Raw genomic sequence first — 17,815 nt, 5'->3', positions numbered from 1 at the left:
TTTAACACCACAACTAGGAGTTCCAAAATTCAACAATAACTTGAGTTGAGCCTCTTCAATGAGATTAGACAAGTTGCTCTCAAGTCTTGGAAAGATACCCTAAACTTTACAATATTGAGATGATGCTTTCACCTTGGATTCTAATACCAATGATTCAATGATGAATGATTTCCTATTTTGTGCTAAATTTTTGAAGTTTAAACTTCATCAACAAGTGTTTTGTATTAAGATGAAGTAGCATCTCATAGGGTTTCTTTAACTCATAATTTATAGGGACGATAAGTGTATGGCATACAAAAAGTGAAAAGTTTGTTGATAGAGAGTCTCTAGTTTGCATGACCACCAATGCACAAGCAATGTGAAGGGGATGTAGTGAGGAAAATAATCATGTGCTTTTTCTTTTGACTTATAGCTATTTACAAATTATCCACCATGGAGTGCATATTATCTACTTTATTAAATGTGTCTTTAGTTTGGCTATGGCTTCTTGAAAACTCTTCTTGCTTGGAGTGCTTCAATGTTAGCCTCACCTAGTTATGTTCCGAGAAAATTCTTAACACTTACTTTAATCTAAACTTGAAATCTATGGGGTTGGTGTATATAGAGTGAGAAATAGGTTGATCTTGATACCCTTCTTTGACAACCTATAGTGATCTTCAGAAAGTGAAGCATATGTGACCTACTTATGGTGATTTAGATGCCTAAGAATGATTGTTGACTCTAAAGAGCACATGATTGCTTTGATATCTTGTGAAAAACCTAATTGAGTTCATAAAGAATGAGTACCATGCTTGAAAGGGTGAGATAAGTGAGGAAAAAAATTGGTTGTCTGTCTGTGTCACAAATAGCAGAATGGGCTATTTGTAAGAATTTGATACCCCCGCTATTGCATAAAAGACAAAGGCCAAAAAGCTATAGCTCAAGTTAGATATTAACCAAGTGAAAAGAGAAAACTTGTCTATTAATGATTATGCATTGAAGATCAAGAGTATTGTGGAAGCTCTTGGATCTATCAGTGTGGTAGTTGATGATGATGATGTTGTGCGTGAATGCTTAGATGGACTTGGAGATGAGTACAAGAGCTTCAAGTCATCTATGAATACAAGGGATGATATCCTTGATTTTCCAAACTTTATTTCTACGTTGATACTAGAGGAGAAGAACCTTGGCTTGGATTCCTCTTCTTCTCAAAGCAATAATAAATCTGAACAGTTGTTTGACTATGTGAAACATATCAATTTGAAAAGCAAGCAAGGCATGCCTTTCTACATGAAATGCATGTATAGAAGAAGCCACTCAAATTGATACATTCTGATGTGTGGGATCTTACAAAGACTGCAACTTTGAGTGGTTGCAAGTGTTATGTTTCCTTTATTGATAATCATACTCTCGCAAAGTATAGGTTCACTTTATGTGTGAGAAAAGTGAGGTATTTGCTCACTTTAAAAGATTTAATTAAGGCCTTGGTTAAGAAGGAAATATTAGATACCTAAGGTCGAATGGAGGGGAAAAATCTATCCATTGAGTTTTTTTATTTCTTATAGAAAAATGGTATACATAGGTAGTATACATATAGATATACTCCACATCAAAATGGCCTTACTGTGTGGAAAAATAGACATATTGCATATAGAAAAATGGTATACATAGGTAGTATACATGTAGATATACTAAGTATCAAAATGGACTTATGTGCAAAAAAATTAGATATATTACAAAGGTGGCTCATGCATTGATATCAAAAAGAAACTTTCCTTATTACTATTGGGCTAAAGCAATTGCTACTACTATGTACATTATAAATAGGACATTGTTACTGTACATGGTATGATACCTACCCAAAGAGAAGGTTGCAAGTAGAAAGCCAAATCTGTCCCATCTCAAAATATTTGGATGTATTGCTGATGTGGATAGTCCTGATTAGTTGCATAGTCAATAGCAGAGAATGTGTATTTGTGGGATATTCTCTTGACCAGAACAAATATAGTATTATAATCTTGTTATATGTGAGCTGAGAGTTAGCATGAATGTTTTTTATGAAATGAGTAGCTAGTATAGTAATGTGCAGAATGCAATTGGAGCTAATGAGCATGAGAGGGCTATTATTCATCCAAGATCATAAGACAAGGTAGGGGATTAATGTCAGCCATTACAATGAATTTCAAGAAGAGGTAGGTTGTGCAAAAAACAAGCCAGGAGTCACAAAGATTGAGTGGACCACAAGAGTCTCCTAGTCATAGTTTCTATTGATAGACCCTTGAGTAATAGATTGAGGTCACAAATTACTCTACCAAGTACATCACACATGTCAAGAAAAGGTAAAGAGAAAGTTAGGGACTCAACTCTTATAACAAATATATCATCAAGTTTCTCTCATATTGATGTTGATTCAAATTGCTCTGAGCATATCTTAAATGAGAAGTTTGGGATTCCGTCTATTAAAACAATTGGTGTGCGAAAGATACAAAAGAATGCTAAAGCACCTAGTAGTGATCCAAGTCCATGCAGGTCAAGTAGAGTAAGAAAGCCAATGTGACAAATGCAGGATGTGGAACCCACTCGTTTTGAGGATGTAATGGGTAATGAGTATTAGGATCGTGTTATGGATGAAGAAATGACTGCATATAAGAAGAATGGCACATGGAAGTTGGTGCCTTTACTTGAAGGCAAGAAAGATATTGACTACAAATGGGTCTATAAGGTCAAGTATAAGTCACATTGATCTATTGAGTGCTATAAGGCATGACTAGTTGCCAAAGGGTATGCACAGACTCATGGTACTGATTATGAGGAGACTTTTGCTCCAATGGCTAAAATGGCCACTATTGAGGGCTGTCATAGTAGTGGCTACATCAAAGGGTGGAATTGTGCATCGAATGGATGCTAAGAATACCTTCTTACAAGGAAAGTTGCAAGAGGAAGTTTATGTGGAGCAACCACTTGGTTATGTGGTTGAGAATTATCCAAATTATGTATGCATGCTTTGTAAGGCCTTATATAGGTTGAAGCAAGTACCTAGGGCCATGGCATGATAGGATTGCAGAATACCTTGTTAGCATTGGATTTCACAAAGCACATGTTGATCACTTACTCAATGTATGTGAGAGTGATGCAAGTATTATGGTCATTAGTATATATATGGTTGATTTGATCATTGTGGGTGCTAGTGAGACAGAGATTGACCATGTGAAGGGTATCTTCAATACTAAAGTTGAGATGAAAGATTTGGGAGAGCTCTATTATTTTCTCTGCATAGATATAATCAAGACTCCAAAATGTATATAGTTGTCATAGAGAGTACGCATTGGATATATTGAAGTATGGTATGGTTGATTGCACGTCTATTTCTATGCCTTTGGATGTTAATGCTAAGCTTAGTGCACATGAGGATGATTTGATTGAGAATGACACTATGTATTGGAAGATTGTGGGTAGCATTATCTATTTGATGATCACTAGGCCATACCTAAACCACATGATTGGTTTGGGGAGTCAATTTGTGCAGCTTCCATGGAAGCCACATTTGGATGCAGCGTGGTGCACATTGCACAATGTCAAGTCAACATTGGATTATGCCTTATTCTATGGTGCAAGCATACCATTGGACTTGCATGACCATTGGTTACACATGCAGATTAGACTGATAGTATTTCAAACATGAGGTCTACTAGTGGTTTTATGTTTTTCTTTGGTTGTGCTACTATGAGTTGGAGTAGCAAGGAAGAGTTGACACTTGCCTTGTCTAGTATTTCAAGTAAGCTAAAGTGAAAGTTGGGAGATTATGAGAATTTGGTCACTCATAAGGATCTTGATAAACTATTTTATGACACTTTACTACCACATGAACCAAAATGCATCCTCACTCATAGGGAGTAGAGAACTACGCATTTATTATATAAAGTGTGTCTAGTTAGCTATAAAGATCAGTCCTAAGGAATGTTCTACTAGGAGAGGGTGGTGAGCAATCCAACAAAGATGTCCTTGGTTTGTTCAAGAGGAAGAAAGCACATCCAAAGGGAGAGAAGGGTGACATAAGTTGTAATGCATGTACCTTAGTCGCATGTGGCTATACAAGTAAGCATGACTATATGGTGGACAAGATGGCTAGTATGCTAAAGTGGTTGGAGGATATACACTAGGATGAGTGGTTAAGCCATCCTTGGGTTGAGTTCAAAGGATTCTTGGGTGAACTAATGGTTAGTGTTGGAGGTGGATACATCTTAGAATAGAGTGGTTTCCAAAGTATAGTAAACATGAATCTAGGTGAGATTATCACTAGGTGGAAGATCCTACTGCTCATGAATTATTTTCGTATACATGTCTATGCACATATATGCAACTATATGGGGGGCAATGTGATTGATGGGGTATAATGGCCAACAGGCACACACTGGTTGAGTTGTTCACACCATGCATGAGTCAAGCTCATGGATCTTGATTCACAAGACGCCAACACCTCGAGGTTTTAGAGTTTAGATGTTTAAGCGATTATGAAAGCCTTTCAATCAAGTGCATTAGGTGCTCTTAAGAAACATTAGCATGGCAATCAAGACTAGCTTATCATAGTTGAAAGGACAATGTTGGCCAACAATAATGATAGCAATAGAAGAAATTATGCAACCGCTCCATTGGAACCACACAATGTGCCCACCTAACTTCACACGAGGGAAAACTTGAAACCCACAACGATATGTGCCTATGGATTGAAATCTAAAAATCGATGCAAAATTGTTTGCAATTCTAAACCCATGCAACCCTCACAACTACATCCAATCAGACCCAACCCTTCTTTTGTGTTTGGAAGTATAAAAATACAAATGCACTCTTACCTTCATTACCAGTGCATCCCACATTGGCCAAGTATGATTCAACGACAAACTACACATGAGCAAAACATAAGCCCACCACCTCCAACCCCCGTCTCACATAGATCCAAGGCTTGCTATACTTGGAATCCACTCCATTCTAGAAGGGATCACCTCATCCATTAGCGAGACCTTTAGCCACCCCTTTTGTTTTAAACTTCCTCAACAACAAGAATTTTATTCTCTCCAAAAGTGTAGATTGTGTCTCAAAGTCCATGATGGTCAAGACAACTCCCTGAAAGACCCAAGCAAGTCAACCTATATCACAAATCGTGTATTCAAGCTTATTGAATAGATTAAGGTGATCAAGTGTTTAGTCAACCTATATCACAAATCATGTATTCGAGCTTATTGAATAGGTTAAGGTGATCAAGTGTTTAGTCATAATTAGACACCTCAAAAAAAAAAACAATGAGAGACCAATCGCAAACTAAGAGCTCCTCCCAGACATCAACAAAGAGAGCACATTCAAAGACATGTATATTCCCAAAAGATTGGAAGCTAGTCTATGTGGAAGCTGCATGGTGTAATGCTCCCCCTCTAGTCTAGAGCTAAGCAAATACACAAGGACCAAGGTTGGTAAACTTTCAGTAATCAATTAGGGGCACCAATACTCAATGTTGCCACACAACTAGGCTAGCACCCATTCCATTAGCAGCCCATCTACTCTACTGCAGTTGTATGAAACACTACCAGTAATATGGCAACCCTCCACCTACAAGCTCAGGTGGTTGCCTCCGTCCATGTGGTCCATACATGGCAGTCCAGTAATTTCAATGCAGCAGCCAGCTGGCATCTTAACATCTTGCAACCCTTTTAGAGATAGAGATGGATCATTGCACTTTTGCACTTCAAACATTTTATAACACTTTTAGAGATGAAGATGGATCATTGCACCTTTGCACTAAAAAGGGCAGTAAGGCAGAAATCATTAAGTTTGTTCCTGTCTGTCTTTGACAGGATTTGCATTAGTAGTACACAATTGTGGAAAATCTGTCTAACATGTCAAGCATCATAAATTGCAGAAACTTACAGCTTGCAAATTGCAATACAAATCTTGAAGCTTCCACAAGTTGTAACTATGAAACATTGTCCTCACCCTTTAGATTTCATTAGCACTATATTGAAGATTGCAAAGACTCTGCAGTTGCTTGTGGAATATAGATTAAAGGCACCAGTTAGAAAATGGTGCCAGTCGTGTGACACTTTTGAGTACTACCAAGGCTTCATGATTGGGACCAACGAGGTAACACAATAGAGCTATTTCGTGGCAGAATCAAAGGCTAACTTGCAGCGGTTCAAATCTGTCAAACTTCAGGTCCCTTGATAAATTTTGGAAAGGCTCCCCTCCGCAACCCTTCAAAGGTCAATTTTTCTTCAACTAATTCCAAAATATGGCTTCTATCTTCAGCATAGACAGGATATATGAAACATTTTTGTTGTTCTCGAGCAAAAATGCATCCAGCGCTAATGTTTAGTAAATTTTTTTGCAAATTAATGCATCTGACTCCTATACCCTACTTTCATTCATTATAATGGGTCAACCTTGTATTCCCGAGGAAGATTCCACCCATTAATCACAACAGAGAGTTGTAAAATACACAGAATATGCCCCTACAATAACAAGCCCAGGTAAGCATTACAAAACAGCGCAACATTGGGAAAAAGATTTATCACATGCCCATGAAAAGTTAAGGCATTCTCTAGATGACACAGTCCACTCACACAGGACTATACACATGCATGATGTCACTACCTTAACATCTCAGACAAGCTCCCCAAATACTGTGGATAAAAACCAAATCTCAAGCAAATCACACTGCTATTTGAATCTGTGTCATGCAAAATATCTATTGCACCTTCTATTTAGTCTGGATAGATCAGAATCTTAGCAGCATACTGTACAGTGGGTGGCAAGTGACCACCCAATAATGATAAGCCTATAGATGTATAAAGCAACTATATAAATGGTCTATCCTTTTCATGCTTCTGAGGACTACTTTTTTATAACCTTTGTCTGGAATGGCCCTTAACAATGGGCTGACACCCAATCTTCTCAGTAATGTTCCAATCTGAGAGTTGCAATTGACAATATTACAGAATGTGCCTCTCTCCCTGTGTATATTGTACCTGCCCCTAAGAGGGGGGAAGATCGAAGATCTGCGAGTGTGCAGACTCGAAGAAGCACTTTAAGCTGCACTTCCTCCTGGAAGGGATGCTTTTATTTCACTAAAATAAGAGCTATCACCCTTGTCCTTCTTGCCATCACACACATCCTTGTACTCGGACATTAGCTTGTCCCACTTCTCCCGGCATTGCTTGGCATCTCTTTTGATCCCTCGAGCCCTGAGCGACTCCGCCAACTCCTCCCACAGGACAGCCCTTCTGGTAGATTTGGCAAATCTGTCCTCCATCTCACCTCGCAGCTCAATGAGCTGCAAAACCTCACCCCTTTTCCAGTTTTTCGACCGCTTCTTTGGTCCAGGTTGCTCGGTGGGGCTCAACACAGGCAGGAGAGCTGGTGCTGCAGGGAATGGCGTGACAGAAGTTGCCACAGCCCCTGCTGTGGGCGGAGGTGGCATCGGTGCAGCAGCTCTGTCACCATCAGTGAGCTTTTGGGTGAGGATCATCATAGCATTTGTGAAGGCCCCTCTTTGGATTCTCTCCTCCTCTCTCCATTTCTCCTCCCTCTCAAGCCTTATCTGCTCTCTGAGCTGCTCCTTCTGCTCGATCGAGTCCAGAAGCTCATTGAAATATGTCTGCTGGCTAACTATGATGGTCTCAAGCAGGGCTTGTACCGCATGCAGCTCCATTAACCCGACTTTCCTCTTCTTCCCCACAGAGCCTGTCTGTTCTTTGTCCTCCCCTCCGCCATCAGGCCTATCCAAATTTGAGGAATCTCTGAGGGGGGCCTCGGGCAGCTTGTCATCGGATTGAGCTGGTGCCTCCTGCGATGTCTCCCTCTCACGCTTTAGAAGCCTTCGTGAGAGCAGTGGATGGAGCTCATCAAAGTACGGGTTGTCCTCTCTGCGCTTGCCGCCATCACTGACCTCCTTGTAGCCTGCCATGAGCTTCTCCCATTTGTCCCTGCACTGCTGCGCATCGCGCAAGAAGCCACTCCGCTGCAGACCAGCAGAGATCTCATCCCAGAGCTCGCTCTTCCGCCCCTGCTTTGCGAAGCGAGGAGCAAACTCAGTCCGGAGCCTGATCAGGATTAGGGTTTCGAATCGTGTCCAGTTCTTGGACCTCTTCTTGGGCTCCCTGTATGATTCAGATTTCTTCTCTTCCTCGCCGTCGGCCTCTGGGGGGCGGGGGGCACCGTCGGGAGCGGTGCGGCGAGGCTTCCGATCATCGTGAGGAGGAGGAGCAGAAGCAGATGAGGAAGGAGAGGCAAAGAGGAGGGGGAAGAGGGGGAAGCTTCCTGTGAAGGGTATCAGTGCAAGACTCTGGCTAGGGTTTGCAGGTGCAGGGGCAGAAGAAGTGGAAAGTCTGTGAGTTGGCGGGCTGATATCACAAGATGAAATAGTAAGTTTGTGAGTGGGAGAGGGTTGCCTGCAGGGTTTTTTGGAAGAGGGGGAGGTAGAATTTGTTGTTGTTGTTGTTGTTGGGTTCTCTTGACTTGCCTCACTACTGCTTGTAGTTGTACAAGTAGTAGAGGATGTGTTGGTAGTGGTTGTGGTTGTGGTAGTCGTCGTAATATCCATGGGCTTTGCCGCGTGCAGCTTAGGGTGAAACTATCACAAGACCAAGTTGCTCCTCCCTTGCCTAACAATGTGGCAAAGATGGCAGAGGAGCTTTCCACAAAGGCTGCAAAATGGCACAGCTCAAGGTGAATAGAAAAGGAGATGAGAATAAGGCAAATCATTTGATCACTTGGCTTGTTATTATGAGGAGGGAAGGAAAGAAGGAAGGGAAGGAAAGAGATGATGGCCAATTTGGACACTTTGATTTTGAAGAAGAAAGAAGAAAAAAGGAGGATCCCTTCTCTTTCTTTTATCAATATCATCATCATCATCATCAAATAATCTCACCATCATCAATTCCATTAAAAACCCAAAAAGGCTTCATTTACTATTCTTCCCCACTATTGCCTCATCTACTGCTACTACTATTATACTATTCCTTTAGGCAAAACTTCAAATTCACCCATGGTAGTTTGTCAGTATTAAAAGCTCTTTGTACTTGGTTTGCTTTTTTGTAACCCCTTCTACTAACTCATTTATGTCTCCATTAACATTGCGTGTCTAAAGTTTTCTTCAAATGTGAAAGTATTCTAGATGAGGTCATACCTCCATAATGATGTATGTTTAAAGTTAATGACCTAGTCATCCGTTGCTCTATGACTTGTTCCTCAACTTTCAAGACCCTAAGCCACTCTCCTTCTTTCATAATAAGCACCCCAAAATACATAAAGAGAGCATAGAAGGCATAGGCATTGGAATTAACAAGATGAATAAACATCTTACATCATGTTGGATATGTAAGATGAGAAGAGTCGTTGAGATAAGTTGACCTTAGCACAATGAGCTACATAAATTGGTTGTTAATAAGTAAGATGACTCACTATGAAGACACATGACTTCTTAGTTGAAGTGGATACATTATTTTATGATTATGTTACCTCAATCACATTTCAGAAATCAATTAAAAACAAAGATAATAATAATGGGTTGTTTTTTCGGTTGTTCCATGAATGGATTGCAAGGCATAATGTGTGATAAAACAAGTGTTGTTTAAGTACAAAACAATGGGCAAAAAAATTTTGCAATGGAGTAAGGGTTTTCAAAATAAAGCCCACTTCTAGTTTTTATATCAAGGTGAAGAAAGTTCCAAACCCCACCACTGAAAGCACTTAGCAAGGCTTTTGGAACCCTCCTTTTTTGCACTTACTTTTCTCATGTCCATTTTATTTGCTTCCAAATCTGTGCATATCATTCCCACCAAATAGAAATCCCTTCCTTTCACCTATTTCTCCATGACTATGGCCTCTCTTCTCAAAGAAAGTTGTCTGCCATGATAAAGACATATAAACAGTTGCCCTATGTATTAAGAACCGCTACAATTGAACAAGTTTGTTCCTTTTCTCTTGTCTTTATCCAAAGGGATATCTACTCTTTATATATCTAAAGCAACAAATGGTTAAAGGCAACTCTACAATTCACATCCCAAAATAAACACTAGCAACTCTAACATGGTTTTAGTCCTCTTAATACATGAAGGAAATATATACTAGTTGAATCGCTCACTTTACATAATGAGTTAATGTATATAAATTACAAACCGACACATAAGGAAGTGTGTGCTCCCACTATTTGAGTTAGAAAGAATAGTGCAATGTTGTAGTCCACTAAAATATCAATAACATCTCTGATATTTCTTGGAACACGTTTGAAACGTATTAAGTATCATTTGATAATTAGACTAATCAATAGTAGGTTTCAAGCCAAACAAATTAGAGGCTTCCAAACGGAGAGAGTTACTCCAGTCAAAGACATTATTCTTGAAATGTGTTTGAAAAATATTATCATTTGATAATTAGACTAATCAATATGTAAGTTTCAAGCCAAACAAATTAATGGCTTCCAAATGGAGATCTATGCTAGTCAAAGACATTAATTATTATTGGAACATGTTTGAAACATATTATGTACCATTTCAGAATTGCCCTAATCAATACACAGATTTTAAGCCAAAAAACTTAAAGGCTTCCAAGCAAAGCACTATGCTAACCTAATGCATTATGAGTGTTAATGCCAATACATGAAATTGCTTTCTCTAGAGTCTTTGACTACCAAGGACATAGCCTTCAAAACTCTAGCACTACATTCTACACATGTGCCAACTTCTCCAAGAAGGATTCTACCTATCCATTGTGCCCCACCTTCAAGCCCCAAATATATGATCACCATAATAAATCTCAATCCTTGAACTCTTTGTCCTGTTTTTAATAAGACCCTCTAATTTTTTACTCTATGTTAAGAGATTTCCATCAAACTATGAGATATTCCATAACACATTGACACAACAACTTCATTTACTTCTAGGGTAAGGGGGGCAATTAATTTGTGGCCCTAGTAATGTGGTATTTTTTAATGATATAGACTAGAGCAAGCTCCATGATATGGGGGAAGTTAAAGTGGTTTTGTAGAATGTGTAGTGTCATTCACCTATTGGGTAGGAAGTTTTAGTAACCTACAAGCTTTCTCGCACCCATTACCCTTTTTTGTGATGTTCTTATATGTGCCCATGTTTAATGGGTATTTTGTATGACATGATTTCAAATTAGTCATTAGTCCATCACTCCTCTACCATGAGCCCTCAAAAAAAAATTAATAGCATTCCATAGCTCAAGTAAAAGGTGCTCTGTAATTACTCTTGGCAAAAATGTAGATTTTGAAAAGATTTACAAGGTTTCTAATGGTTGCCACACTACTTGCTCTCTTACCCATGTAGTTTCCTTGACATCAAGAAAAAGTAGCAAACATTTTTGTAAACTTTAATCATGGATATGTCTTTAGACCCTATTATATCATCTTTCTTCAAACTTACACTTTCCCATTCTTAAGTTGTTTACATGTTTATAATAATGAGATCTTAGCTTTCTTGTGGAGGTGATATGACTTATCTATACCTATAAGTCTTATTGTTAGGTAGGGATCTAAAGGACATGTGATCTAGTCATCCTCATTCTAGGTGAGTTTGGGAGTGACTTTGATGTGAATGCCTAGCATGGACTAATTGTAGGATTCAAAAAATGTTAGTGTATAGCATGTCTCAATATCTTTAGTTTAACCATGAGCAGTAAAGCAAGACATTTTTTAACATGTCATTCATTTACGTGCACGAAAGTTGCACATGTGAGGACCTTGAGTGCAGAACATTTTGTAAGCTTATGCATACACAAGAAAATTTAGGGCCATATCTCATGTTGAAATAAAGACATCTTGAAACATAGCAAAAGACATAGATCAACATGAGACAACTTTGGATGTATATTTCCACGTTTATATGTTTATATGAATTTTGACTATGTCAAAGAGAAGAAACTTGGTAAATAGCCAACTTTTAGAGATTGCATATAAGAGGATGTGACTTTTGACAAGTTGTCCTCTCTTCAGGCTTGTTTATTCACCATGCTCCACTCGAGTCCATATAGAGAAGACATGCTCCAATTGAAAAATGAGTGTATTGATGTAAAAAAGTTTAATGCAAATTACTTCGAGTGGACAACTACTTTCCAAGCATGGCTATACCAAGACACATAAGTCTTTTAAGTTATCTTGAGAGCTTGGTGCTTATATTATAACTTGTAAGGTTTTTACATAATTTAGCTCATATATCATTGTCCACCTTTAAAAAAGCTACAATGTGCACACTCCAAACATCTCAATCTTAGACACAATCAAATGCATGTATGCAAGCACACATATGTGTATGCCATGTGTACAAAAGCATGTTGTGTAGATGCACCCACACACACATTTGCCAACTTGTCATGCACACACATGGACACCATTGTTCTTTGAACTAAAAAATGGTATATGTTAGGAATAATTACCAACTCCTACTAAAGGCAAAGTTCATTTTCAAAGATATCCTTTGAATTCCAACATTCTAGATACATAGATGAGCCCTATGTGCCCTCCAAAAACTTCTTAACTCTTCAACCTAGATATCAAAGACCTTATTATACACCTCCCTGGGATAAGTGGGCCAAATTTATGACAATTATCAACCCCTCCTTAAATCTTAGGTGAGAGATAGTGTATTATATTTTCACCTTTAAATTCACTCTCGCAAGTTTGAATATGTCCCATAAAATATTTTTTAAGATGATTCTAATCACATTCAAATCTTACATTGGCTAACAAATGAGTTTTCTTTGTTGTGGAAAAAGGCTACAAATTTGTGACATGAAGATGCCTTGAAAAAAAATCAAAGAGGAGCTACTAATCCAATCGCATTCAAATCTTACATTGGCTAACAAATGAGTTTTCTTTGTTGTGGAAAAAGGCCACAAATTTGTGACATGAATATGCCTTGAAAAAAAGCAAAGAGGAGCTACTAATCCAATCACATTCAAATCTTACATTGGCTAACAAATGAGTTTTCTTTGTTGTGGAAAAAGGCCACAAATTTGTGACATGAAGAGGCCTTGAAAAAAAAGCAAAGAGGAGTTACCAATCCATCCATTCATATCCATATCCATCCATCCATCCATCCATCCATCCATCCATCCATCCATCTATCCCATACCAAAACCACCACTAGAAATAATAGTAGAGTGACGAAGACTTGAATCCTAGAGGAGAAGGGATAGATGGTGTCAAAAGCTCCAATCACATGACAAGTGGTGATATAATATGCCTTCTTGATGGCCTATTATCTAGAACCTAGGTAGAAACAATACAAAATAAGATCACCCCATAGTGAAGAAAAAATAAGACATCATTGTCCCATCTGCTACTAGAACAGATATTGCAACAAGATGAACATTATAGAAAAATGAAGAGGGGGAAAAGGCTTCAAGCGGATGCGAGGATAAGAAACAAAAGCAAGAAGAGAGGCATTACCTCAGGGGTACACCTATAAAAGACCATCCACATCATGTGTGTTCAAAATGTATTAAGAAATCTCATTTACTTACATTTTATATTGTATTAAGGATCCCCTTATATTAAGAGACTTATAGTTGGACTTCATTCTTTCAAAAGCTACAACTCACTTTAGCAACAATCTTTGACCTTGTCTTCCCTCGACACTCCACTCCAGGTAACCATGTATCCTTCTCTCCAACCTAAGAAAGCAAGGGTACTAGAGTAGCTTTGAGTTGTCATGAACTCACATGTCTTACCTTTCCACATTTTAGTCTGAAAGTTTGAAGGCTCAAAGATGATTCCAGGACTAAGAAGAAACACGATCCTATTCTAACACTCCTTCACATCCACCACCAAAGTACACCAACAAATATAGAAGCTTATAGAGAAAAAGAAGAAGAGCAAGAAGATGAAATAGAGCTTCATCTTCCCTCAATTTGGAACCTCTCCCTCTCAATAATGAAGGCAAGATAATAGAATAGAAGAAGTGAATAGAAAGCTTCAATAGTTGCACTAGCAAAGCCTACACACCAAAAAGGTAAAATCAATTGAGACCTCCCACCCTTACTTCAGTGACAATCTCTCACATTGTCTTCTTTATACTCTTCTCTAACTAACCATTCATCCTTCTCTCTATCCTACTCTAATTAACCATGCATCCTTCAACAACGGTCTCTCACCCTGTCTTATCGATACTCCATGCTAACTAACCATACATCCTTCTCTCTATTCCCAAAATGTAAGAACACAAGACTAGCTTCAAGGTGTAGTGAACTCACCTATCTTACCTTCTCGTGTTGTAGTTTGAAAGCTTGAAGTCTCAAAGATGGTTCCACAACCCAAGAAACATGATCCGATATCATCGCTCCTTTGCATCCACCACCACACATACCAATGAATACAGAAGCTAATAAAGAAAAATAAGAGTAATAAGACAATGTAGATATTCACCTTCTCTTAGTCCCTTTCTCAAATGCACCTCTCACTCTCACTCTCTCTTACTTGAAAGGTGGAGTAGGAGTGGAAGCACAAGTGGAAACAAGAGAAAAGTAAGAGCTATGGAGGTTCGAGCAAGATAGTATATGGGAACTCCAATAGTCACAACGTATGGCCTACGTTTTCTTATTATATCAATGTGCTTGGTCTTCTCATGGAATACATGCCAATTGAGTATTACTCATAGAATCCAAATGTAATGAGGAGTCATAGTCATACCAAGGTTTACCAACCATAGGGCCTCTTTGCAAGGCTTAGTGATTGCAATGTGCTCAATCTTAGTAGACAAGGTTGTACATTTCTACACTCTAGACATCCAAGAAATAAAACCTCCAATAAAAGTGAAGACAAAGCCAGAGGTGGATTTCCTACTATTTGCATGCCTTGCATAATCAGAGGTTGTATAGCCCACAACTCCATTATCCTAGCCACCATAACAAATGCACATATATGTAGTTCCCTTAAGGTATCTCATGATGCCCTTCATGGCATCCCAATGTCACCAGTCAGGTGTCGTCATATAATGAGCCTCAACTCCCACTACAAATTATATGTCAAGTCTAGTGGCTATTATCACATGCATGCATCAAGTTGCCCACCATGGATGCATACGGGATCTTGGACTTCTCATCCTTTGAGTGCGGACAATCTACTTGACTGACCTTCACATGAAAAGGTAATGGACATGCAATAGGATTACCACCTTGCATATGGAACCGCTTAAGGACTTTATGAATGTATTCCTTCTTTGATAAGTAGAGTCCTTTAGAGCAAGTGTATGTAATGTGTATATCAAGAATGTGAGAAGCATACCCCACATCATCAACATATAGCATCAAAATGATAAGGCTACCCTCACACATCTTCTTTTTATAAAGACAAGATTCATATCACTATAGGTGTAACCCTGTGAATGCATAAAGGCATCAAACTTATGATACCATTTCCTAGGTGTCTACTTAAGTCCATAAAGACTCTTCCTCAACTTGCACACTAGATGTTCCTTGCCTTTTCCTCAAAGCCCTTAGTATGATATATATAAATGTCCTCGTTTAGGTCCCCATGAAGAAAAGTCATTTTCACATCCATTAGTTACAAGTCTAGATCTATCTATGCAACAAAGGCCAATTCCAACAATAGGGCAGTCAACTTGACTAGCAAAGAGAATATCTCATCAAAATCAGCTCCCTTCTCCTGCTTAAAATCCATAGTAACCAATCTAGCCTTATATGTTGGCTTAAGGCAACCAAGGGTACTTTTCAACTTGTACACCCACTTGCATAACAATATATGTTTCACATTGGGTAAAGGAACCAAATACCATGTATGCTTTCTCTGCAATGAATCATACATAGACTGCATGGCTCTCTGCCAAGAGTGACTATCACCTCTATGTATAGCCTCCCCATAAGTAAGGAGCTCACCAAATTTGGTCACCATGGCATAATGCATAGAGGGGTTAAAATGATCAAGAGAACATAGGCTCCAGTGAAGCATCTCAAGTCTAACTATGGAGTCTATATAGCTTCTAACATCATGATGTTGCACAACAATTGGATCCTAGACCACTACATCATTGGTAGAGCTACAACAACAAGTTATCTAATTGGGACTTGCAATACTGTAATAGGGGACTCCTCCTAAAAGATTATTTTGTGTATCTCAACTATTTGTTTTAGTCTCATATACATCTTTTTCTTGTGAAATATAATATCATGGCTATGAATAACCTTTCAAGACTATAGATCCCAAAACCAATAGCCTATCTTACTTGTATCACTATATCCAAGAAAGATGCATTCGATAGAATTTGGATCCAACTTATTGCATTTTTCTTTGGGAATATGGAAGAAAGTTTCACATCCAAAGACACACAAGTATGCATATGTGGGAGGTTTACCAGACCATACCTCCTTTGCAACTCTACCACGGAGAGTAGTGCCTGAGAATCTACTAGTTAAATAAGTTGTAATAGTAACTAGCTCAGTCCAAAAGTATTATGATATGCATGTCTAACTAAGTATACTATAAACTCTTTCTTGAATAGTCCTATTCATGTGTTCTTTAATACCATTTTGGGGTGGGGTGTACAGGGCGGTCAACTAATATTGAATACCCCTCTCATCACAAATTATAGATATATTCACCCCCATTTTTAGACCTTAGGCATTTCACCTTATACCTAGATTAGTTCTCAACTATAGTAAGAAAGTGCTAAAGTGTAGCTAACACCTCTGACCTCTGTTAAATAGGATAGGCCCAAACTTTATGCAATTAATCATCAATAAACATCATAAAGTACTTAGCACCACCTGATGACTACAAGGCATGGGACCACAAACATCTAAATGCACAAGAGCCAACGGCTCACCTACACATGTATAATCAAATTTTTTATGAGAGTTACAAGTTTGCTTGGCCTATAAACAATGATCACAATAATCAACACATGAGTAGTTAAGAGGATAGAATATATTGCAAATGATTGAGTACTTTCATACCTTTATGGGGCATATATAAGTTGCCAACCCTGGCATATTTGGTAAAAACAAGACTACCATGAGTAATATTCCATGAAAAATCACCAAAAGAGACATGATACATGTCATCATCCAACTATCTCTAGTAGCAAAGTCAAGACTTTTAGTCAAAGCAAGGACATGATGTACATCATGAATCACAAATGGAGCACCAGTACTAAATTGCAATCTCATATCACCTATACTAATAATATCCATTAATCACATATTCAAGAATTTGGGATTTTTCATAAAGTTTGGGAATTCCTAATGTGACTAATATTTGGACACATGGTCAAATCTTATCCCCTTACTTAAAGGTGAAATTTTTCCTAGATACCATATAAGAAATCCCCCCAAGTCCCACTCTCAAATATGGGGTTAAGATTTAGCCGCTTGGTCAAATATTTACTCCTTATTTGAAAGTGGAACTTGGGAGATTCCCAAATTCTCTAATATGGTATTCAATGTAGTGTTATCTCCTAGTCTAACCAAACTTATAATAGTATGGTAGGTATAAAACAAATGACGATGTGGGGTAGTATGAAATGAAGCCCTCGAATTAAGAAGCCAACACTACGAGTAAGAAGACAAAGCATCAGTCAACTAAGTAGCATAAAGTGATGAAGCAATAAGTATGTATTCATTTTAGCTATATTCCAAAGTATTTATCCCTTTTAACTTGACATTGGACTTTGAAACAATATTGTGATTCATCAAAAGATTTGCCATTATCATGTGCTTTCCCTTTTCTTTTTTTGTGCCTATCATTGCACATCTTATGTCACTGCAACCTTATGTGACCCTACTATCCACAATAATGACAAAAAAGAGAGGA

The 17,815-nt window shown here is 38.3% G+C and overlaps 1 protein-coding gene across 1 annotated transcript; it reads right to left on the bottom strand.

Annotated features, from left to right (window-relative positions):
• Nucleotides 1-5,929: 5,929 nt before the first annotated feature.
• On the bottom strand, nucleotides 5,930-8,806 carry LOC148035638 (uncharacterized). Its single transcript, XM_087677632.1, has one exon. It carries the CDS (start codon nucleotides 8,567-8,569, stop codon nucleotides 7,055-7,057), a length of 1,515 nt encoding a protein of 504 aa, XP_087533758.1. The 5' UTR covers nucleotides 8,570-8,806; the 3' UTR covers nucleotides 5,930-7,054.
• Between the last annotated feature and the right edge of the window lie 9,009 nt (nucleotides 8,807-17,815).

The sequence above is a fragment of the Lygodium microphyllum genome, chromosome 5 (assembly GCF_053477565.2).
Source record: "Lygodium microphyllum isolate KBCC chromosome 5, Lygodium_microphyllum_v1.1.10, whole genome shotgun sequence".
In the NCBI taxonomy this organism is placed as follows: Eukaryota; Viridiplantae; Streptophyta; class Polypodiopsida; order Schizaeales; family Lygodiaceae; genus Lygodium; species Lygodium microphyllum.
This window is presented reverse-complemented; position numbering and strand designations above follow the sequence as displayed.

What these genes read in the sequence shown, in the direction of transcription:
- LOC148035638 (XM_087677632.1), bottom strand. Translation starts at nt 8,569, where the DNA reads ATGGATATTACGACGACTACCACAACCACAACCACTACCAACACATCC.